At 41.7% G+C, this 25,016-nt stretch overlaps 1 protein-coding gene across 16 annotated transcripts in view; it reads left to right on the top strand.

Annotated features, from left to right (window-relative positions):
• Positions 1-25,016, top strand: part of SPPL3 (signal peptide peptidase like 3) — a 62,867-nt gene that overhangs the window by 26,525 nt on the left and 11,326 nt on the right. For 15 of the 16 annotated variants that reach the window (XR_004550159.1, XR_004550157.1, XR_004550158.1 and 12 more), the window contains exons 2-6: positions 7,930-8,007; positions 13,937-14,031; positions 16,938-17,057; positions 20,336-20,414; positions 21,165-21,277. Coding sequence is in view for 5 of the 16 variants with exons in the window: in XM_034068199.1 (XP_033924090.1) it covers positions 7,930-8,007; positions 13,937-14,031; positions 16,938-17,057; positions 20,336-20,414; positions 21,165-21,277 (485 nt within the window). In the remaining 11 variants the exon portion in view is untranslated. The remainder of the gene's footprint in view (positions 1-7,929; positions 8,008-13,936; positions 14,032-16,937; positions 17,058-20,335; positions 20,415-21,164; positions 21,278-25,016) is intronic. The other variant, XM_034068201.1, reaches the window with a different exon arrangement.

The following is a 25,016-nucleotide window of genomic DNA, read 5'->3' as shown; positions in this document are numbered from 1 at the left end:
TTATGTCCTGATGCCTTGCTGGACATACACTTCAGTTTCATCTCAAAGTGAGCTCAGAGGAGTGTTTCCTCTTAGCAACTGGGTTGGGAGCTGAGAATTTGGGTTTGGGGGAAAGGAAAGCAGCTTTCTGGAAAGGGTATAAGAGGGAATTGGGGGTTTTAAATTGGATGCGTAGAAATACCTAGGATCTCTTAACAGTATGAAAATGTTGTGAGACCTCCGTCTGATAAACAGCAGAATTAGTCTCTGGTTACAACTTTGAAATGCCTGTCTGAGCCTTAACCACATCTGCATAGGAAAATCTGGGTTTAGTGGGACATCTCAGATTACTCTGGTTTGGTTTGGTTTGGTTTTTCCACTTCAGACTTGCTTCAGGGATTGGTTTTTTTTTTTTCTGATATACTCCATGTTTCCATAGATTATTTAGACTAAGCAGACCTTATCTGCATGTGACAATTGAGATGAAGTTGTAAACTTTAGAAAACAAGCTGTTCCTTTAAGGTAAGTGAAGCCATGGCAATTTGCTTGTTTTTCCTATGAATCACGCTGAAGAATGGAATAGTGTTGAGATACGTTTACAGCTGTGGGTACTATGACTTCACACTTAAAATGATACCTTTAACTGTTACACTCAGGTTAACTTTGGTTTGGCAGCAAGCCTAATGGAGGCTCTTAAATATGTATATATCTTGCACATGTAAGGCCGTTGAAAGAGGCTTTTTAGTTATACCCTTGACCTGGAATCCAGAAGAGGAAAAGAACAGTATTGGTTTTACCTACAGAGTGAGGCTGCCTCCCCACCAAAATGAGTATCTGTGCAATTAGCTGTAATTGATCTTTGTGTACATGGTGGTGCTTTTCTTCTGTGTGCCCGAGGGCCATGTGCTGGAGTCCTTGAGTTTGATTTGCTCATCTTAATAAATTATGCTACAGTGATAGCTCACACATACCTTGCACTGTAGCACCACAATATAATTACTCTTAGCAATAAATTATCCTGATCATTATATTCTCTACTTCTTTTAAGGACTAGAATAGTTAGTAGAACATTTGGAAAATGTAAGAGACAAGTAGATTCAGAAAAAACATTTTCCTCACAAGTGGCATGCTCTTCATGGTCAAAGGAAAAGAGATGTGTAAGGTCCCTGCAGCATAGTGAAGGTGAATACTCATTTCTGTCTACAGTTGATAGCTCCAAAAGCCAAGGGTGGGGCAGGGGAAGTGAGTTGCAAAATATTCTTCAACTTGTCTTGAATTTACCAACTAGTATTTCTTGACTTTCTGTTTTTCTGTTGCTGTATCAATCAGTGAAGTAATAAACACACTAAATAGCTTCTGAAATACACTAAACCCTTGGAGCAGGTGGGAACTTTCACCAGCCTTGGTGCTGACAGATGGTGCTTACGACCAGATTTCCAGCAGAAGTTGATTGTTGGGTTTTGGTTGGGTTTTGTTGTGGTTTGTTTTCCATTTCCCTTTGAAAGAATTGACTGTTTGCTGAGGTGGGACCCTCAAATTGAATGTGTGAGTTCAGCAAGTTCTGGAAGTGGGTGATGAGTAATAGGGCAGAGAAGGAGATGCTTCACTGCCACCCTTCCAATGCTGGTACCTACCTACGAGGAGTTTTCTTCTGAAGAGAATAGAAATTGGGAACCATGGATTATTGTTACGTACCTTGTGAGGAGGCAGTGGACACTCGATAATAGAAGGGATATTTGAAGTGTAGGTGAAGATTACCATATGGATTGAATAGTCATGGCTTTCAATATGGGCTGAAGAGTATTTGAAGTGTTGTGTGGGCAGTTCTCAAGTAGTATCATCTTTCAGAATTGAAACATGCAAGTGTATTCACACAGGGATCCAGTTTACTCCATCTGTGGCTGGTATGAGAAGCTCCCCATGAGTTTTGAAGGGCTTTTTGTATGAGAGAAAATGTATGGGCTAAAACTGCAGTCAGAGACTTACAGTAGATGTCAAGAAGAGTCTTTCACCAATTAATAGGTAATGAATTAGTCCTTCACTAGTTTCACCACTGGGTGTTTTAATCAACAGATGAGGTAAACATCTGTCATGACTGATTGATTGTCTTTCCCCAAAGCAAGATCAGATTATAACTCAGTGAATTAAATGTTCTCTTTATGTTCCCGTCAGTGGGAATTCCTGTGATAGATTTCTGCAAGTTGTAGATTTGGTCCTGTTAGGTAAAGTAAAAGCTCTTCCATTTTAATCCAGTCCTTACTGGAGCCTATCTAGATACTTCCTTGTATTGTTTTATTTTCCTCAGTTTTGAAAGCACTTGGGTGTTACGATCACTGGTAAAGAAAAATACATGATGAAATGTGATCTCCTTTCTTCATGTGAACTTTGGTGGAGTTCATCTACTGCACTAACTAGTTGATGTGATTTGTTGCTCTATTGTTTGCATTCTCATATACATATGGTAAACACAGGGAAAGTTTATCTTGCTGCTGTTCTAACAGCTTTTGTATGAGAATGATTTGTGTCCAAGGCCTTTAAGCGCGTACTGGTATGGAAACTTCAGTTTACAGGCTCCTCATTCCCCCCTGGCAGAATTCCTCACAATGGTATCTCTTGTACCTGGAAGTCAGGGGAGTAGGATTTGCTACTGACATATTGAGGGGCTGGATTTCTTTGATCAAACACTTGGTAGGCTTGTTGTGCAAGCAGAAAGGAGTATATGTGTAATTGCAGTCACATAAAACTTCCCTGGTGTCTTAGGTGATAGTTTTGGGGTACTTAAACCAATGCCACCATTGAAAAGCCTCCCCTCTTTGATTTTATCTCACAAAACAAGCCGTATCAGGAATATGAGTAACTTGAGAAACCTTCCCATTCATTCTTCATTATTATTCAAGGAGACAGGTCCCTTGATGTAGTTTTCCATGTGGTTTTGCAAATGGTTGTGCTGGCATGGGATGAAGAAGGGGAAAATGGTGACTGGCAAAAGGAGAGAAGTTGCTTTTTAATGGCAGCATTGGGTTGTGGACATTTCAAACCGTCCCATGACAAGTAGATTATGTAGAGGGCAACACACTGCACTGTCATAAGGAGACAAGTTTGGTTCCTTGTTCTGTCTTTCTCTGGGTCTTCCTTGAACAAAGCGAGTTGCCTAATGCGGGAGGCAAAAAGAAATACCATGCTTTGCCTAAGGGTATTCTGCTGCTGGCTTGGAAAGTCTGCTAAGACTCTTGGCAAAAAACTGCTTTTCTCTTGGTGGTGAGGAAGAGCTGCCATACAAAAACCAGTGCTTCCTCAGTGGAAGAGCAAAGGAAATAATGAAAACAGAGAAACTAAAAAGTAAGTACATAATAGGAAAACAGTAGGACTAAAAGAGAGGATTTTACAAGAAATTCCTAAACAGGCAGGTGGCAGAGACCCTGTAGGGTGGATGTTCATGAAGACAGGTGAGTTTGGACCTGTGGTAATGGGGGAAAATAGAGCTTGACCTGAAGCTACTGATACAGAGAAAAACGAACGTGCAAGTGTCTCTAATGTGATGCTGTTACTGTCATTGCAACTTTTATTAGCTGGGTACCATCTTCTCTAGCTGGGAATGAAACAGGTCTCTGTTCCCTTGGGAATACAGAGGTTATTCATTTTTTTTTCCCAGAAGAAGGGAGAGTGCTGCTTGGAACGGCAGCTGTAACTGGTGTGGTGTATTTTGCATGGTTACTCTGGGATGCATGGAAGTGGTGGTGTGTCACAGTGGCTGGGCATCCCTGGAATTGTTCTGTAGGTAAAGGTCCATGGAGCAGTCTGTGCCAGGCTGGAGAGCTCGCTGCTTGGATTGTTGTCTGGACAATACTTTCACTGTATAGCTGTAGGGCTGACACACAGAATATGTTATAGAACAGTGCTTGCTGTGTCTCTGTCTTGGCATGCCTTAGCAGGCTCTGTGTTGTAAGCACTTGCCCATGAAGCTGCCAGAAATAGATGCCTGATGGCAGGGAATTAGCTAAAACTGAGCTCAGCCATATAAAGATGCAGGTTCAGAGCGAGATCTTGAGTTGTAGAGAAAGCATTTGGGAAGGCACCTCTCACTAGCTGGCTGAGCAAAGGAGCTTGCAGAGGAAAGTGAGCCATCAGTGTGTTTGGTTTTGTAAAATACTTGGGTCTAATAATTAGTCTTAGTTATTTGTTACTTGTCTGAGTGATAATCTGGCTGATAGCTGGTTTGGAAGTAAGTTATTTAATCAGGCTTCCTTATAAGGATGTCGAATTTCAGGTGTTGTAGCATAAGAATCCTTAAAAAGGTATTTCCCTGGGAAACCATTTATCTTTTGTATTTTGAGCACTGTTCTGCATATATACCAGAGTATAGAAAGGGGTTCGTGGGTAGTTGTTCTTGTAACATAGCACACAGGTGAAGTGCACTGAAGTAAGTCCTTGACAAGACAACAAGTCTTTAGCATGGCTGTATCCAGCATTAACTTTCAGAATGACAGGGAGGAATAATGATCTTGTCTTCATGGATTGTCATGTAGCAAGTACTGAGAACTGCTTCCACAATCAGTTTTTAAGTCAGAGGGTAACAATGCATGCGTTTGTTACAGGTATTTTCTGTACATTTTCTGCTACTTGTTCTGAGATTAAACAGTTTTACACAAGTACCTTGTAGATGGTTTCATTTTTACCCATGCAGTGGAAGGCTGATTAAATGTGACTGTACAAAGTCTACTCCAGCTTCTGAAAAATGGCATGGGTGTAAGTTTTTGTTTTGGTTTTGGCTGATCCCATTGGAGAAGAACGTAGCACTAATGCTATGTTCGGCTTTGGGAGTATGTGAGCTTGCATACTTGAAATATGGGAGAACCCAGTTAAATGTGGATGGACTCTGTCGAACTTGTAGAAGGTCATTTAAATTTCAGTTAAAAATACAAATGAATTTGGAGATCACTGGCTTTTTGAATAACATTCAGACCTTTGAGTCAGCTTTACTTCTCGATTCTTTCATGTGATGCTGTCATCTGCTTTCTATCTCTAGTCTAGATTAATGCATTAGAAAGTGTCTGTGTGGGGTCCAGGGTTCTTACTGAACTTTCCAGTGATTAGGATTTTTGGAAGCAGTTGTTTTCAGGTTTTGGGCTGTACCTTATAGAATGTTAAGAGATGCAGGGGTTTATTATGGTGAGATTCCCTTCAGCACTGTAAAATTATTCTTGAGGTTTGCTTGTGGGCTACTTGTGTTGGAAACTTTGACTGGAATCTGGACCTGCCTGAGCTGCTTGCTTGATTCCTGCTGTGCAATTACTCTCAGACTTGTCATGCTGTGTCTGTTTTGTGTTGCTCTTTTTCCAGCTGCCTCAGAAAGAAGGAAAGTGTGACTGTACCTCCCTGGCCCTTTTTGCTGGAGTATGAGGGAACATGAATTTTTCCTGTTACCAGTATTGAGTTTTTAGGATGCCCTGCTGTAAGATCTCTATGTGAAGGGGTCAGGAAGCATCACTGGTCTGTGATGAGTTTATAATTGCACTATTGCACTGCTCATATGGAGGATGGAAGGACTTTAATTGACGTTTTCTGCTTGCACAGAATCAGCAGATAGCTGTCCTCATCATCACTGCAGTCTGTCAGTAGGGTTATGGTATATGAGATTGTTGTTTAGAATGGGTTTACATGTATTCAGTTTCTTTCATTGTACCAAAGGGCCCTCAGTTTTTATTATTAAACTTGCTGGATTATGCTCAGGGCTGATCCATGATCCATGTATCATCCTTATTTTATCTGTTTTATGAATCTTTCTAACATTTACAGCCTTGTTTTGACTAATGTTTAGTAATTACGATGAAATGGCACTTTAATTATCATAGCTTCCAAAGTTGCTGCTGAATGATAAACTATATAGAAAACATTGTTCATCTCAAAAGTATTTGCTGGTTTATGAAGATAGAATTTTATGAACATGAGTTAATAAAGTTTAGTGCATAACCCTGCACGTGTCTAATCCCAGTTGAAATTCCATTTAATCTTTTGCTTTTCTTATAAATTTGGAGTTCCTGAATATACTTGTAATAGATGAATTCCACTATTGATTCTCAAATCCACACAACATACAAACTTTCCCTTTGCTCAAGGTTGGGGAAGGAATGCTTCTCTCTGAAGCTAGTAACAGGGCGTAAAACTAGGATGCTCATCCTTAAGCTGTTTCATCTTGGTGTGTGCCTAGCTGTAATCATTGGCTAAAAATAATATGCTATGATCTATACTGTCTATAATCAGCATTTATATACACTGATGTAGTTATGTCTTGCATGTAGTTGCAATTCAGTATATTGATTTTCATAGATGCTTTTAAGATCTTTGTTTACCAGCCTGGAAGCTAAAGGTCAAACATGACTGAGCCCCAAAACTTAAGATCATCTTTATGTGTTGGCCAACTTCTTGAGCAAATCAGACATCTGTATTTTACTTTCAGGATGGGGTTATGTTGAAGTTATTTATGTGATTAACCAAAGTAGTTTCTCATTTCCTACAAAGCTTGTTCCACAAGTCTGTAATTTCATCTAAAAGAGGCAGTGTGGTTTTCAGTGATCTTTAATATTGAATTTCTGTAGTAGAAGGTTCACATTTGTGTTTGTATATTAAAAATATTTTAAAGTGTGTGTCTTGTGGTTTGGTAGTTTTCTCTAAATTGCTTTTGAATTGGGAGTAGGATGAGTGATTCTTTAATTGTCTTGTATCTTTAGTTTTTATTTGCTTAGTGATATTTAATTTGGAATGATCATATGATTCAATTATCTCTGTCCTGTATCTGCAGTCTTGCTGAAATGAGGCTTTTTGTTTGGTTTCCAGAAATACCTAGTTCTCATTTTTGCAGGGTAAGACTCATGCAGTTACCATTGGGCATTATTCTCTTCCCTTTCCGTTACTTCAGTGCAAGTTGTGGAAGAACTGTTGGGAGTTGTAGTGTGAGCCCCAAAGTCTGTCATATCCCTGCCAGCATGATGGCCCCTGCTTGGCTTACTCCAGTGTGCCAGTGGTTGTCTCTGGGCCCCCCAAAACTGCAGGCAGCAATTGAAATACAGCTTCACAAGTGCCAAGCAGAGGGATCATTTCTCTTGAGTTGCGAGCTCTTGTCGTCACATTGGTCCATTGCTCAAGGTCCCCCTTACAGTATTTTCTGTCCTCTAGAACATCAGCCCCACTCTCTCCAGCTGGCTGTCAGATGGGGACCTGTTGAGGCTGCTTCTGTTCCTGTGTGTGGGTCAAAAGAAGTTTCAGTGTCAGCTACAGAGTAGGGTTTGGTCTGTCAAGGTTAGGGGAAAAATCAGCAGATATTTGTGTTTCTGTGCTTTGAACACATAGGTGTGTTGTATCAGGACATTGATCTAAATCTGGCTTTTAGGCTCCTGCTGAAATTTCTATCGGGAATCCTGTATCAAGTGGTCTGCAAGGTGTAATGGGGAAGTCGTTGTGTTTGGTTTCATAAATGCATATTGCAGGGTGTTGTGAGGTTTTGGGGTTTTTGTTGGTTTTGTTGGCATTTTTTTTTGTGAGCTAAGTGAACCTTGACTGCTATATTGCAGCTTAACTCTATCAGTTAAGACATAAGAAGTCTTAGAGAAACCAGGTTAGTGTCATTTACATGCCAGGTTGCCCTAGCTGCAATTGAAGAAATTCTAACTTGTTTGAGAAGAAAAAATGTGGCATAGTGGATTCAGAATAAATCACCACAAGGCTTTTAAATTGTTCTTGGGTTGTTGCACAGATTTTGCAAGCTGTGATCTTGAATATAAAATGCTAATTTACAAGCAAAAGGTTTTACATTCCTAGATGCTATGGGAACCTTGGAGAGAGCTGCCATAAAGATTTGTCATCGATCCTCTATTTGTATTATAGTAAGAAAAAGAATTGTAAATGGTACTGCAGAAATGGACACTTGTGACGCCTTCTTTTTCCTAATTCCAGGGCATATTCCCTTGTGGATTCCAGTCAAGTGTCTACCTTCCTCATTTCCATTCTCCTCATAGTCTACGGCAGTTTCAGGTAAGATTTCTCTCTAAGGTTCTCCAGAATTGTTCATTTTCTAATAAAAATATGGCAAGTGATTGAATAGAGTCCTTGCCTTTTGTTTCATTGTGTCTTTGTCAGGCTGGTGGCAAATGAACTATTCCTTGCTTCTGAAAAGGAAATGGAAAAGGGATAAAAAATACCTAGTTGAGATTTCTGAAAGACATAATTGTGTGTCAAGTTACAAGCACATAAAAAATAACTTAGGAGTTAGTCCTTGAGGACAGCTTTGTAAAATTGGATTTTGGAGGATTTGAAAGGATTTTGGAGAGACAGGGGTGCAGTGTCATTGATGAATGTAATGTTTCAGTGTTGGTTGGTTCAGCATGTCCTTATGATCGCAAACAAGTCTTGTAAAACAAGATTCCCAAGTCCCAGTGCTATTTACTTGAGTGTGAGTAACAGCTTAATACAGAAGTGGGAAACACCACCAGCACTGTATTCCAGGAACGTGTCTGAGAACTGCTGCAGGATAAAGTTGAATCTTCAAAAATAGCCCCATTTTAGGAGACTTGACTGTAGTTTAGAGAAAGCACACTTGTCCCTTTAGACTTGCATTTTGTGTTAGAGCTCTTTTTAATGTAGTGGCCCCTGAGGAATGAAGTCTGTATTGATGTATTAAAACAATAATTAATCACAGCATGAAAGCATTATTTTTCTCAGACTTAAGTACAGCATGTTTTTCTTTCTGTTTCTTGAAGAGCATTGCTTAATTTAACAAGTCTATGATAAAAGGCCATACACTCACTGTGAAGTCTCTGAACTGCTATGAGTATTCCTGAAATAGATGATAGCCATGGTCATACATATGATGTAAGCTACAGCTGTTAGGATGAGAGGTTTTAAATTGCCATCATAAGTGAATAAGATCATATAATGAAAGAGCCAATTTTTGGTAAGCGCTATCTTAACAAGTATTAGGTAACAGCACTGCTGATGGAAGTAAAATAGGAAAACAAAATCTAGAGATGATGAAAATAAAAAGGAAATAAAAGAATGTATTTGGTATTTTTCATCAAGTTTTGGGTCAGTCGAGGGACTAATTCAATTTGTAACTATTCGAATTTATGCAATTGTGTAAAAAGAACATAGCAAGAAGCCATAGGTGTTATGAAAATTCAGTTGTGAAAACTATAATGCAGCAGCAGTGCTTGAGCTTAAACTGCCTGCCCTTCTCAGAGCTCCTTGCTCTTAAAAATCTCTCCCTGCTATTTGCTATCCTATTCCTATATACACATGCTCTTTTACCATCTTGTGCGATGTTTTACATTTAAAATTGCCCATGCAACAGGGACTGCAAACTTAGAGCGGTCTCACTCACTGGATGAAGTGGTAGAATGGAGATGGATACAAACTACCGGATGAAATGTCCTGTTCTAGTCCACTTCCTTTGCACATATCCTCAAGACCCCAAGATGCAAACTCTTACAGACCAAGAGAGTCCCTTAGTTTTACATTTTATTTCCTATAAATAGTTTCCATAGCAGATGCCTGAGCTGGAACCTGCAGTTGTGATGGTGGCTTGGGCAAATTCCTGTTCTATTTGGTGAGCAAGTGAGGACAAAAACAGGTTTTTTACAGAAAATTGTACAGTGGTGGTAAGAAACCAGGTAATGGCAAAATTATATTTGTCTTGTAAATTCCTAAAGTAGTAAAATAAAAGCTTCTGGCAAAGTGGGTGGATTTTCTTAATTTTCTTATAAAAGTGACTTGCCAGAAAGAGGAATATTATGGCTCAGGGTGCTTATTCTCAATGACAGCAATGGTATCCTCATCTAGATTTGAGGATTTCATCTTAAATGGAGCTGTCATAAGACAAAAATACAGTAGCACTTCTTAGTTAACCGTCCTGTTGCAGAAAGTGGGCTTGGTTTCTGATTTTCAGTCTGAAAGGCAGCAAATAGAGTTACTGTGGTATTGCTATGGCAAGTGACTAAACTCAAGCGCAGTAATAGGATCAGAAAGAATTGGGTGGGTGAGTCATTAGGATAAAATCCTTGTGTGTGGTGGATCTAATGCAAGATGTTTCAGGGGAACAGAGGAAATGCTGTCCACTGTCCATGTGCATACAAGCAGCATTTGTCCAAAACCAAAGCACGCCAAAAAAACCCCAAACCCTCAAGATAGTCAGAAAAATGCCTTATAGATCATGGGGAAAGTCCACATCCAGAGTACAGAATAGTTTAAATGAGTTCCTGCTTCTCTTGCTGTCAGTGAGTGAGCATTTACTGCCTACATTTCCACTGGGTCAGGCGTTATAGCTTCAAACCCTTCTGAACGTGTCTCAGTCCTTGACGTATTTTATTATTGACTGCTGAAGGAGCAAGTATAATCCTTTAAACCATTACAAGCTGTAAACAGGAGCATGCAAGTATATGTGTTAGTTCTGGGGTTTTAAAGAGGTGAGCTTAGCTTGAAATGGGTTGTTTCCTGTGGATTCTTGCAAGACAGTCACCTTTTTCATCCAAGTGCTTCTCTGTCATTTAAATGTTGGGGTTACTTTGCAGGCAGGTAACAGCTAAACCTTCTTCTATCCTGTCACATACCCAGACATGGTCTCTCGGCTTATGTAAAGCCAGATTTAACCTAGAATCAACCTGTTCAAGTATCTGCTTTTAAACCAAACCAAGCAGCATGGGAGGAAACTGGTGCCTTCTCTCCCTAGGCTTTGGATACCTAAAGTACGTGCGTAAATAGAAAGTAGTTCAAAAGGTGTCCTTATGGTTGCCTTTATGGCTTGACATTTATGGAAATTGGGATACATATTTCACAATAAAAAAAAAAGGCTGTGCTTGGAGTTCATAACCATTTATAGCCACAGTGCTGGCAGGGTGAACCAGGGTTTGGCTAGTCCCTTCTCACCAAATGGTACAACAATGGTTTGTCTGTATGTGCACACAGTGGGTACACAAAAAATACCTGTGGAAGGTGAAATACTCTTACCAGAGACATAGGACTCAGGCACTCTTACTCCATACAGGCAGTGAAGACATTTCTATGTGCACTTCCTGCTGTTGTTTCCCCTGTTCTTATTCCCATTCCAGATCTGGTATTGGAACTTGTCCTTTAATCGTTTTACAAATGACTGTGCCCATGTTAGAGCACACAACACATTTCAGGCTTGCTCACTGTAATATGCTTTGAGAGTTGGTTGAATTAGTTTGTCTCGGGTCAATGACTGATTCTGATTGTAGCTTTTTATTTAGAGCAATCAAAGTCTGGCAATTCTGTGGCAACCCACAATTCTCATAGTCCCAGAGCTGTTCAGTGACTGTCCTCCGAAGTAGATGAAAAAGTAGCTTCTTGGTATATTGCATCTGCTGGCACCTCTAACGATACATTCTTGCTTTCATATTTCCTCCATTGTTTCATAAGAATATTCTCTTGCAGGGTTTCCCTGAAGCATTACTGCAGTGATGCTGATCCATAGCTGAATCTGAACTTTCATGGTAGTAATGTGCCAGCAGCTTACTCATTCCTTTGGCCTTAGTATAACCCTACTGAGCGGTTCCCTGTGGGAGGCTGAGCCCTGCTTGCTTTGAAACATTGTGCTAGAAATCCTACCAACTTGAGCTGTGAGGGCCCACAGGAGAAAACAGCCCTGTAGTTTATTGCCTGATGGGAGGTGCTGGCTGAATGCTGCCTTTGGAAAGCCAGCAGAAACTGGAACAAAACAGCAAGTGTTTCTCAGCTTGCCATTTCTTTACAGCCCAGTAGTTTTGAGTGGATCTTATTCTACAATTTCATTTTTAACTTTCTTGGAGGATGTTTTCTTGGAAGATGGTTTAGTGATCACTTTAGTGATAATTTGTAGCAGAGGGAAGAGCCACATCAAAAACCACTTGGAAATTATTCCGAAGTCTTGGATCAGCAGCTGTGTTGCTAAGTGAAAATAATTCCCTAATTTATGCCTACTTTTGAGGTAGGGATGTTTAGAGGTAATAATTGCTGACACTATTGCAATGAAAGCAGAGGGGCTGAAGCTGCTCACAAGCAATAGATCTAATAGTTTATTTCCAGTTTTCTTTGCTGATAGCATTCCCTTAAATTATGAGTTGCCCAGTGCCATGGGGAGACTGATGGTGTGAAGCTCTTGCTAAACTGCACTAACTCAGAGAGGAATAAAATGCTGCACTGAGAAAAGAATTGTCTTGTTTGGCTGAATCTTGGATCAAGTCCTGGAGGGTTGTCAGCCTCCCCCCGATTTTTATATAGCTTTAGAGGAAACTGATGAGGCTACAGTGCATTAATGGGGAGAAAGGAAATATGAATGAAGGATAAAGGCATCCCAAGCAAAATGCAGAGCAGAGAGATCTTTAGAACAAGCTAAGACAACAGGTTAATTTGATAGAATTTTAGTGGTTTCCTTTTCCTCTTTGTGACAGCTTTTTAGCTGACAATCCATAATCTGTGTACTGTGTGTCTGAGGTTGAAGGTTCCTCATATTTTGCCTGAGCCAAAAAGCTGCTTTAATTTCATACCACTTGCATAACAGAAACAGAGGAAACAAAACAGGTTTATATTGGAAGAGCCTTTTTCTTATTTTTGTTTCATACAGTAAAACTGCTGAACCCCTCTTTCTTTAATACCCCACACTGGTTTTGCTGCTATGGACCTATGGGTGCTTGATTTCAGCATGTATGACTGCAGGACAGAATTGCTCACCTGTGCATTGCATGGTTAACATGCACAGTAAAATGAAATAACTTTCATACCTGCTGAACTGTATAGAAGAGTGTGGTGTCATTTTTTACTTGTCTGATAAATCAAATAGAGTTTGTTAACTTTGCATAGTGCAGTTACAGCTAAATTTGAAAAGGACTTTAATGCCTGTTGACCTCGAAGTTATTCTGAAGTACTTGGGTGCTGCTGCTGACTTAAGACAGGAGCTATATGGTGAGAACCATGCAGTGCCTCTGGTGGTTCTCTGTAGATACTGTGATACATAAATATGCAGCTAAATCATGGATAACATGCATGTATCGGAATGAGGGACTGTCATGGTAAACTTTGTTGCTAGTGTTTTTACTGAAAACAATATAGAATGTAATGACAGAAATACTGGTTGGCCAAGACAGACCTGAAGTGAAATTCCCCCATTTCAGAGAGCAGTGCAACTTCTAAATTCTAATCTAACAAATTTTGGTATATAAGTGAAAGACTGTGGCAAAGGGGGTAGAATACTCTGTTATTTTGGAACTTTTGAAGTGCCTATCTATACAAATGAAAAGATGAATCAATTACAGCTGAGCTGGGTACATAGGGGAATGTCCTGAGTTCCTGTGGATTCATTAAACTGTATTAATTGGTATTATTTACTCAGAGTTCCCTCTAGTCATCTGTTCTATGTGTATGTAAAATATGTATCTGGTTACTTGCCAGGCTTTGCTGAAATTTAGTCGATGAAGGTAAGACCTTATATTCAGCAGACAATTACAATAAGCTAGTTTTGGTGATCATTTATGATGAGATTTAAGGGAAAGAAATAATCTTGTTTTAAAAATGAAAGCTGATAGTTGAATTTGAATTAAAAGACTCAAAATAAGAACTTGGAAAGAGTTAAAATTCATCAGAGTGTTGAACTGTTTATTGCATTTCCATCACCTTCAACACTTCTCAGTAACACAGATCAGTATCTTCGTTATGGTTTGTTGTTAACACTTACCAGCTCAGACCCTGTGGTAACTGGTCTCACTGCTAGAACCTGTGTAATTTGGTGCCTTATCTGTAACTGTAAGCCTTTATTTGATGTATTTTGTTTATTCTTTGATTTTTCCACTATATATGGTGGTTTTTCTAGTAACCAGCATTAAAGGGTTTTTTCAGTGTGCTGTGGTAGAATGGTAAGGAGATGGTAGCTGATGTGTTCAAAACTTGTCTGTTACGTTTGCTTTGTTTCCTGCAGGTCTCTTAACATGGACTTTGAGAATCAAGACAAAGAGAAAGACAATAGCAGCACAGCTGGGTCTTTTAATGGCAACAGCACCAATAACAGTAAGGGTTAGCTTTACTCCTTATCTTTCTTTTGCACTTCAGTATGTTGCATTCTCTTTTGCCTCATCTGTCCACGTGTTTCAGCTGTGTGCATTGTAGATTCACCTGATGGAATAGACCTGTTTTGTCTGGGCACTTCCCATCTTGCCATGCACTAATAGTGCTGTCTGGATCATGCCCATGGATTTAAAACATCAATGTAACATTTCCATAATGCGTAAAAGTTGCATTCTGCACAATTGGTCAGGTTTTACTGGAAATGGAAATGACTTGACTTAAAAAAAACTCCACCACACAGTTGAGAAGGGAATATCATTTCTTCTTGTCTGGGGTTTCTCATGATGACATATTAGCCTCTTCATAAGCAATGAGAGATCTCATCCTATGCTAACAAGTCCATAAGGATGATTCATGTTTGTCAGTGAAGAAATTAAAGTATAGAGTTCACATGGCAGCTCATTTATAATGGACAACAACTCAGTCTGTTCAGAATGGGGTTTAATATGTCCACTGCTATGTGGTGATTGTCCCCTCTAATCTATAAATATACTCCAGGCAGCTTGGCTACTTGAGATGCACTGGTTTGTAGGTAAAAATACATATGTGACCAGTTGCAGTGGAATGCAATGCACACAATGTGCTGTAAATTCACACCTGAGTTTAACTTTGAGCAATTTATATGGATATATTTTGGCCATATGAATTTAGGCTTTACAAAGATTTCTGCAGTTTTAGAAGACAGGAGTGAGATATGTGGGCAGCCCCGTGCATGAAACCCTGAATGCTAAGGTTGCTTTGTTTAAAGTAAGAGATACAACTTGAAAAGTATAAATTAAATGGCATATGCTGCTTTTCGGGGGGGGGGGCTTTTTTCTTTAATATAGGCTCTTAGAATTTACATAGTTGCTGGAGCAAATCTTCTCTTGGCAACACAGGGCAGAGGTTGCTGTGCTTGGTGATTCAGCAATGAACACTTGAGGCTTTTGGCATCTGGGTAGTAAGAGAAGACAGGCTGGAGCTGGGGAATAAGCACATTAAGGGGATTAGCTGTCAAAATGATCAGAAATGAAATGAAGCACTTTGACATTTAACACTGCAGGCACTAATTCCCATATGCCAAGGTGGTTTGTAATATGTCACTGCTGGGGTTTTGTTTTGTTTGTTTTTTCCCTTGGGAAGTTGAAGGGCATGGAATAAACGCTGTTCTCAAAGCGGGAGGAGCTAGATCTGAATCACAGATTAGAACACAGGAATTTTGCACTGTCATCGCTGGACTATCTATATTGTACTTGATTTACCCTTTGTACCAGATCTCAGTAACATTGAAACCCCAAGTGACTGAGTTCTGCTTTTTAGTTTTCAAATTTATTGTGCTATTTATGTGTAGGACTGAGAGTGCCCATGTCATTGTTTAGGTTTTCCTTTATGAAAATGGTCAAATACTTAGGACAGATACTGGGTTGTAGTGAGTGTATTTCACCTGTTTGAGGTTTTTGGACATAGATAGATTGTTAGGTATGAATTGTGTAGGCAACCCATTATTTAGACAACTTGCCACTCTTCCACAAAAAACAGACTAGACACATCCTGACACACAGGAACAGTGTGTGTGCATGTTTATGTGTATGTGCATGTCCTTATATGCGCATACATAACACATGCACAGATATTCTGCTTGATAACCTAAAAGCTTATCCTTAAAATCCTGGGACTGGTAAAACCCTGCTTCATGCAGCAGTGTCTGATTATTTAGAATAGCCCAGTGATGTTCAGCGGGTTTTAGATCTCATCTTGGTCTCAGTCTTGCATTAATTTTTCATTAGAGACATTTTGGATGCTTCTCATCAAGCGTCTACTTCAGACGTAACCTGTTCTTTTAATGCTCTACCAGTATAAGTGTGCCTTACATTTTTAACTGGGTTACTACTTATGGCTTCTTCCCCTCACTCATGGTCAAAGGTGAATACAGCTACAGAGACTGGTTAACTGTGAGAGTTTGCAGGGATGGGTGGGCTTTTCAAAGCCTGAGCTTCTCAATTTTGTTAATTCTAAAAACTCATGGTAAAAGATAGTACAATTTTTTCTGTGCCTTAGTTAATCTCCCTCGTAGTCACACTGCATGGTTGAGGTGGGGGGAGTAATCAGAATAGAACACTTCAGTATCTCTGTTCAGAATTGCTTCCAGCTATAAACCAACAAAAGATCATGCTCACATGTTATAGCATACAGAGCAATGGCAGCACATGGTGAGCTGAGCTGGTAGCTTCAAAACCAGGTAAATGACTTGGGTGTTCTTTGAAAACTGCCCTTCTTTGTTAGGGTTGATGTTATCTGGTGATTGAAATCAGTGATGCAATTTAAGTGCCTGGTGGCCTTCACCCAAGTGGAATATGAAGCTGAGGCACCCTTTGCTTGAGCTGGGTCAGCCTTACACTGTCTGCAGCTCTGCTGTTGGTCAGGCTCTTCACCTTGTGCCGAGAGATTAAGCAAAACTTTCGTATGCCCTGTTCAATGTGTTTATATTGCTCAGTGTAAAATGAAGCAAGCGTATAATTTATTTTTCCTAATCCCTAAATAATATTAATTTTTGTAACCTGCACCAGAGACAGAATGAATAACAAGAAAAAACTCATACCTTTTCTTTCAGCTTCTAGTTCTTGAGTCCTGCCAAGCAGAGCTGTTGCTGTGCACCCAGCCTGCACGACCATGTGGTGCAGCTGGAGTGTTTCTGCACAGGCTGCTGGGCTCAGTTATGGCAGTGCACAAGGATCTCGGGGTGAATGTCTCTATTGCAGCAGTGCTGAAATGGAATATACTGTCAGGGTCCCCAGGTGTGGTGTCGAGGGCAGGCTGTCTGTGTGTGTGTGGTTAAGGAACAGCCAAGTTAAATGTCGCTCTCTTTTCTTCTGCAGGTATTCAAACCATTGATTCCACCCAGGCATTGTTCCTGCCGATCGGAGCGTCTGTGTCTCTCCTAGTTATGTTCTTCTTCTTTGATTCAGTTCAAGTTGTCTTTACAATATGCACAGCAGGTGACTTAAGTTTTCTTCTCTTTGTAAGAATTGGAGTAGAACAGAAAGCACTGATTTAGTTAAATATTGTTGATAAGGGTTGTAATACGTGACATGGGACATCAAAAAAATCGTGTTTCACAGTTGTAGTTTCTTGTCTCTGTGGCTATTAATAAAGTGACAAGTAGTATTTGAGAAGTATTTTCCACTTGGAGGTTTGCTAAGCCTCCTGAACTATAAATTGCCAGAGCTCTGAAAGATGCTGGATATGTTATTTTATGTAAAGTTCACTTGTGCTTAGAACTGTAGTTAGAAATCAGTGCTTAGAACTGTACATGCTGTTCTGTAATTCAGGTAATTTACATGATCACAGCATAGCTCTGGAGATCCCATCCTTTTCCTAGTTTAATTTTGGGGTTTGCTTTGATACAGTTTTTCTTTGTACTTCTGGTCTCGCTCGTCCTTTGAGTATTATAATTCTGCACTGCTTGAATTTAGAACAAAAATGAAGCTGCTGTCTGCAGGTAAATTACAGACCCACTGGTCCTGCTTATTATTATTTATATTTTGTCATTTAAGTCAATGCCAGGACTCAGATTAAAAAAAAACGAAATAAATAAATCTGCCTTTTAATCTTTTTGCAGTTCTTAAAGCTGCTGCTCAGGGCAGCAGGAATCTTGCCACTGCTCCAGATGTGCAGCAGCTTTTAAAAGTTGTACTCCTCAGTCCTCATACTGAGTCTGTGAAGATTTGTAACCCCCTGCATACCTCTCATGCTCTCTTGCTTCATGTACATGCAGTGCAGGCTTTGCTCTCATGCTTTAACTCCCCAGCTATGTATCCTCTCCAGCCTCTTGATCTGGCTGATGTTGGTGGGTGAAATCTAAATCTCTGCTCTTGACATGAGTCTGGAGGCTCCTGTCCAGTTCTGGAAGCACAGTGCTGGAGAGGAATGCTGAACAGTGCTTTTATAACTTTGACCTATGACATGTATGTTCTTTCCTATTAAAATTAAGTTACTATTTCAGATAAAGTTTACTATATGCTAGCTATTAGGGGAATATACACACACAAATATGTAAAATATAAGGGAAGATTAATGACAAAAGACCAATTTTGATTTGTCATGTTTATTGGTCCATTTATTTCCAGAATGACTTTGACATTTATAACTTTATTTGTGGCATTTGTGGTGTGTAATCATATGATCTTGTGTCGATTGGGGCTTGTTGCAGCGTTAAGAGGGTTGAGTCTGTTTGGACCAGTGCACTTGGGTGTCTTTATTCTTTGACCTGGGTTTACCATGCTTTTGTGCTTTTCCTTGGCCTTGCATCAAAGGGTGTCATTAAGCTCAGGGGACTTAGGCCCCAGACTGAAATCAGAGCCTCCGTAGAGGTTACACAGCAGGACAGAGACCCTGCTGGAGCTGGGGATGTGGGAGCTGTGGGATTCAGTACCTCTGTCCCCTGAAGCTCAGGTAGTGCTATTTTACATCCTCCTTTTGTAGACTATAGAGGATGATGTGGGGAAATTCTGCATTATAACTGCTGGCAGGTTCTTAAGCCTTCATCCCACAAGGATTTGTCTCTCAGGAAGAGTCAGGAACAAGGGCAGGCACAGCAGACAGCCCAGGGCTAGGACCAGCTGCTGAGCAGGGGGCAGAGCTGAAGAGTTGGAGTGTTGCCTACAGGCAGGAGCTAAGCCAAAGGATTGCCCATTGAGTAATAGGTGTTGAGACTGGAGGGAAGAGAAACTTATGATGGGAAGCCTGGAGAGGCAGGAATGAGACTGGGAGCGAGTACTCATGGGCACTTTGTATTAGTGTGATTACATTTTAATTCTTATACTCTGAATGAGCCCAGCTTGGGGGTGGCAGCAGTTGGGGATACCAGTACAGGAAATGCAGAGTTCTTGGTTCAGAGGAGCTGGAGGGGAGGGAAGGGAGGGATTCCAAGGGCAAAGAGGCCTGGGCTGAGGAAGGGTCATTCCTGCCATGGTGGCACAGGGAGCAGGGCAGCAAGGCTCAAGGACCTGGGCAGAAAGGTGCAGGGATCTTTGTCAGGTGCCCCTGGAAAGGTTCCTAATTCAGCATGTGCGGAGCTGACATGCTCAGACTGTTCATTCTTTCCCCACCCATTCTGCCTTGTTTCCTCCCCTCTGAAATACTGAGGAGTGGGGCTGACACTGTGCTCTTTGCCTGCAGATGCTTTTTACAACTTTCTTTGTAAATGAATTTATTTCTTCATTTATTTTAATCTTTCTCCCACCAGAAGGGGCAGAATTGAGGGGTGGAAACGTGTGGTTTGAGCACCCCCAGTTTCTTTTCTCCAGTTGGCTTAGGCTGTGCACTAAAGAGAATGTTTGATTCCTTCCCATCCTCTTCGTTTGACAAGAGGAAAACAAAAAATGCCTTTTAAAGCCCAACAGCAGCCACCCCAGTGTAAGGAGTGAGTAGAGGGCAGCACAAAGATTTGATTTGTAGCATGTTGAGCAACTCCCTTCATTTCCATCAGTTCTTGCTGCAGCGGTTTTGGATGTGTGCTGCTGCCTTGTCTGTGTCTCCTGGCCCTCACTCTGCAGCCTTTCAAGCAGTCCTTAGTGCAAACTCAGTGCTAGGATATTTAAAAGAATTGGAAGGAAAAATGCTTGTAAACACCAGCAGTTACTGAAGGTGTTCACAAGGGTGTGGATGGGACAAGTATGCTCCTTAAAAAGACAACGTTTGTGGAAATACCGTTTGGATGCGTTCGGGTTTGGTGTGCCCGGCTTTCAGAAGCGTACAGCACTTTGTATTTACAAAAGTGAAGTGTCCAGCTACTGGCTGTGACTTACTGTAAGTTCTCCTTCTTTCAGTAATGAATAAAGGAGTCAGAGTGAGATGGGGGGAATGAGTTAAAAAGTAGAAAAGCCACAAGTTCTGCAGACTGTGTGCTATGCTGAAGAATTATACAAGAACTCACAGCCAGTTTCCAGTCAGTTGGGTTTTTTGACTCAGAATATTGGAGAACTGTTTTCCTTGCTGAGCTATCATGAATAGCTGCAAGACTTCATCCTAGTTTTGTAAGGCTTGGGGATTGGCCACTGCATTCCTTTGAGAGCTTTTATTTTGACCGAAGTTTGAAAGCCTGCTAACAATAGAAGTTCTGCAGAAAACCTTGGAGCCACTCTTGCTTTGATAATACTGCAGCATATGATAATAGGGCATTGTTGCAAGAGCTTTCTCAGATTGGAGAAGCTTGTTTGTGTACTGTGGAAGTTAGGTCTGAATGCACTAATATTACTTTGTCTTCTTTTTTCAGTCCTTGCAACAATAGCTTTTGCTTTCCTTCTGCTCCCGATGTGCCAGTACTTAACACGGCCTTGTTCACCTCAAAACAAGTAAGGACTTGAAAAACCTTTTGCTCCTCTTCTTGTTTGTTGTATTTATTTCTTCTAATGTGAATTCTTGAGCGGAGTCTTTGGTTCCGAGCACTGACCTCAGGCCTTCAGGGCTGATGTTTGTGCATACTTCTTGTGTGAGCACCATGTTTCCACTTCGAAATTCGGAAGCACGATTTGTGCAAATCCCCCATGCTTGCCAGTGTCGGAAATGTGCTCCTGTCGCAAGGGATGTGATTTCCCAACAGTGGCTTTGAAGAAGTTTGGCTCATTTTGTGTGAGATTTCAGTCTGGGATTTGGTATTGGATTTTAATGCTTATTAACATTGGGCCATGGATTTTAATGCTGGGTCTTTCAGAGACTGCAGTTACACCAAAAATTACAGCTGTTAATGTCATGTTTTGAAACCCATTTCTTTTTTTAACCTTGTGGCTGGAGTTCATGTTGCAGAAGGCACTATCTTAGATGGCACCAGGAAATAGCATTCATGGTAACCATTTCAAGAGAGGTGCCAAGATTTGCAGGGGGGTTTTCCATCTCTGTAGTTCAGGCTTTGCACACAGTAGTTGAACGTGATTAGAGCTTTTATTTTGTTGTTGTTTTGGTACCTATTTGTGGCAGAGGAACTTCCCTTCAGTTGTTCTTGGCATCTTTCAGCAGCAGTTGAGCCTTGTTCCTGCAGGGTCCATTTGCTGTTCTTTAAATGGAAACATAAAATCTTCTAGCTAATGTTTATGTGTTGTTCCTAGGATTTCCTTTGGCTGCTGTGGGCGTTTCACTGCTGCTGAGCTGCTCTCATTTTCTCTGTCTGTGATGCTTGTCCTTATCTGGGTCCTGACTGGCCACTGGCTCCTTATGGATGGTGAGTATGTGAATCAGGGGATTTCAGGACTGGCTTGTGCCTGTTCTGACGCATCCCATCCCCTGGCGATGACTGCTGAAATGTGCACGTTACCGGCTTGCTGAGCTGTGCTGTTGCGTGGTAGACTCCGTGGAAGCAGCTGCTGTCAGGAACATGCCGGGGGGTGTTTGGGACACCCGTTTTTCTGGTTTGTGAAAGCTTCCAAGGAAGTGCCAGGACAGCCATGAGAGATATTCCACATCTGTGTGGAGCGGGTGAGGGGCCAGTTCTCATTAAAGGTGTGTGGAGGCAGTGGTGTTTGTGAGTCACAACTCGATCCTTACAATCTGGTTCATTTTTGCTGTGCATCTTCTTGTTGGTCGGTTCAGATGATCAAATAAATCTGTTGTGAGACAGTTCACAGTAGCTGCTTGTCTTTGATCTCTTTGCTTGCCACGGATGGGGAGGTGGGTGAAGCTGGCAGGCATCCAGTTGGCTTGAAGGTGTGACTTGTTTTTTGCCGTGCTGGATGAACTGAATTCACAGCTTACTGTGCCGAAAAGGAGCTTTCCTCCTCCCCTCCTGCCTCCCAGAGCTCTTGTGTTAGCTCTGGCACTCACTTAATCACATGGTAAACTGATTCAGCTCACTAGAATGGCAGCGTAACGTTTTTTTTGCCAGGCTATTTTGCTGCTGCTGCAGTGAGATGAATTGGATTATTGTGCAGTCAGGTATGTGCTAAATTTGGCTAAAGGTAAGTGGCAGCATGACAGGATCTGAGAGAGTGAAGTGGGTGTGATTGCAAAGGGATGATGGGGAAGCCAGGAGCAGGACCTCTGCTTCTCAGCAGTGTCGGGCACCTCAATTGGCATAGCACACCTCACAAAATGGCACCCTGTGGTTGTGATTGCTTGAGGAAAAGCAGCTGTGACAACATCACCTGCCCTTGAAATTGTTTGTTGCAATAGAAGAGGTACATCCCATCAGCTCCCCAGCTCCTCCTGAATGAGGCAGCAGCAGCAAGTCCTTAGCACTGAAACCTCTCATGGCACCTCGACTGTTTCTTTTGTTCAGGAGTGTTGTTTCATTTGTGCTTTTTGCTGCTCTAAAAGTTGCAGCTGTTGCACTCAAGGGAGTGCATTTCACGGTACCCAGAGACTGAATGCAAAACTGCAGATCAAGTTTGGTTTGTGCGAAGCAGAGCAGCCCACCATGGAGTCAGGAGTGCTTTTGGATCTGCAGGAGCTACAAAGCTCAGTGGAATGTCAGGCATGGATTTTGGCAAAGTCTGAAAAGATTTGTCTACACTGAGGTACCAACAGAAGTGTTTCCTTAAAACCAGCTATTTTTGTGAGTGCTTCAGTCTGAAATAGTGGGCTTGGAGGTAATTAATCTGCACAGCACTGAGCTGCTGCTGCTGCTGCTGAGTGGTTTCTAGGTTTTACTCCTCTGTGGTTGTTTAGGATTTACTGAACTCTGGTGATACTGTTTGGCTTTGGTGCATTTTATGTAGCTTATATGAAAGGAGTTGAACTCTATAGGTAAGCCTTGTGTCATTTGTTCAAATCCAACTATATCCATGTTTGTCAGTGACTGAACAGGGAGCAGCATTTATTTGCCTTCACCAGGGAAACAGACTGCAGTTTTACTGCTGATACTGTACTGCTGCAAATGGGACTACATTGTCTCTGCCTTCACCCTTTGCCTCTCTGTAACTGCAGCCGTGATACCCCAGCTCATCTTGCTTGGAGGGCAGCATGGGCAGTAAGTGCTGCTCGACGCAGGGTGTGCTACATGGAGCTGTGTGGGGCTGATGGGCTGGCTCAGAATGAACCAGATGTGACCAGGCCTCACGGCCCCTGGGAAGTGGCTGGAGGGGAAGCCGGGCAGGCATCTCCTCTGAACAGTGCACCTCAAGTTTTGTGTGTCTGCTTTGCTGGTGTGCAGCTCATTGTCTCCCTGTGAGAGTGTTTCTACTTTAGAGCTGAGAAACAAGGAGGGGAAGTGTTTCATGGTGATTTGTAGTCCGTACAGAATGGAGGTGTAGTGGTTACTGCCAGAACTGTCTTCAGTGCTCTAATACTGCAGTTCCCCCCAGTGTGCAGTAGTTGGTTGAACTGTTTCTAAAGCTAGGGGCATTGTACAGGGTAGAATGAGCAGATACTGTCTCCAGGGGGTTGTTCTGATGTGTGATGATGCACATCTATAGGTCTTGAAGTGCCTGTGTCTCAGAGCAGATTGTTTGACGACAGAGTAATAAAGGGTGGTCCCTGTCCCTTGGTTAATAGGTTTCCTGAATAGAGGACACAGCTAGAGATGTACGGTGGGAATGCTGCAGATGTGCACAGTGCCTGCTACAGTGTGAACTGAACAGTCATGGACACCCTGGGAACTGCTGCAGGCCTTCACTACTGCGGCCATTGGGCAGAGGCTGCTTCCTGACATGTTCTTATTCCCACTCTTCACAATACACTCAGAGTTTTAGAGGAACATGGTTAGATCAGAACTTCACCACCTCGTCTATCAAAAGTCAGTCGGTGGGGGCAGCTTAGACCTTGGTAGCTGGCACAGTGCTTTGTAAACCAGCACCACGCCACCAACATCCTGGTGGTTTCATCTGTTCTGTAGTGCAGTAAAGCTGAAAAATGCCCTTTATCCAGAGGGTCTGAGCACATGTGTGAGAATATTCTTAACCCTCACAGCATCCTTACTCTGCAAGGAGCGTGCTTGCAGGGACCCAGAGTTCATTTGTTCTGTTGGTTGAGGGTTAACTCTTTCAGTTCTTGCTTGCTCAGCTTCATTATCCCATTGCCCAGGATGTTCTACCCAGAGCCATTTGTGTGGCCATCTTACACCCCCTCACTACACACACACACACACACATTCCCCCCTCTTCTTCCTTTCTTTCTCCCCTCCCCCTTTTTCTCTCCTTCTCCCTCTCTCCTCACCTTCTGTCTTTCTCCCTTTTCACTCCTCTTTTCCTTTCTCTCCCCCCGCTTCTCTTTTCTCTTTTTTCTTTCTGAATGACTTGCATAACGTCTTGAGTGTAGATCTGCCTTATACAGGGTGTCAGCACCATCCATGGGCTTGGGTACGGGTGACTTTGTTTCCTGCCTGATTTCTGGCGCTTCTCATTGCAGAAGGAAGCTGCCTTCCATTTGAGAAGCCTGTCGGAGGTTTGCCTGCACTTTGGCCGGGTTCACTCCTGTTTGCTCTCAGGCATCCTTGCTTCCCTTCTGTGTTTTAAATTTGCCAGTATTTCTTCAGGCAGTTGCAGAACTGCACAATTATTACCATGTGTGTCTTTCACTGGCTCCTTTTCTGCCCAGTCTTTGCTTGGTTTGATGAAAGTGCCTTGCTTGTGTGCCCGTGTTCCTGTCAGTAATGGAGAAATCAATTGTGTGGACAACAGATAAAACTCATGCTGGTTAAAATATTTCCACTTCTAGTTAATTATAACCTGGAAATCCTCTCCTAAATATAGGTTTCTTTGGGCTATTATTAACATTGGCTTTAGAGAAACCTCTTTGATTTAAGACAGGCTGTTCCCTTGTATTTGCTCTTCTGCCAGAGGAAGTCAGTGACTGAAGGCTGGATTGAATGACTGAGTGCAGTTCTTTTTCTCGCTGCTTTGCTGTGTCAAATTCTTTAAACCTCAATAATTTGCTTACATTTTGTAGCACGTTGCAGTTGTGCAGCACGATTTAAGGCACGCTTTTATCAGAGTTAATCCCATTACTGTGCTCAGGCTGGCAGCCGT

This window comes from Melopsittacus undulatus, chromosome 12 (genome assembly GCF_012275295.1).
Source record: "Melopsittacus undulatus isolate bMelUnd1 chromosome 12, bMelUnd1.mat.Z, whole genome shotgun sequence".
NCBI classification, from domain to species: Eukaryota; Metazoa; Chordata; class Aves; order Psittaciformes; family Psittaculidae; genus Melopsittacus; species Melopsittacus undulatus.
This window is presented reverse-complemented; position numbering and strand designations above follow the sequence as displayed.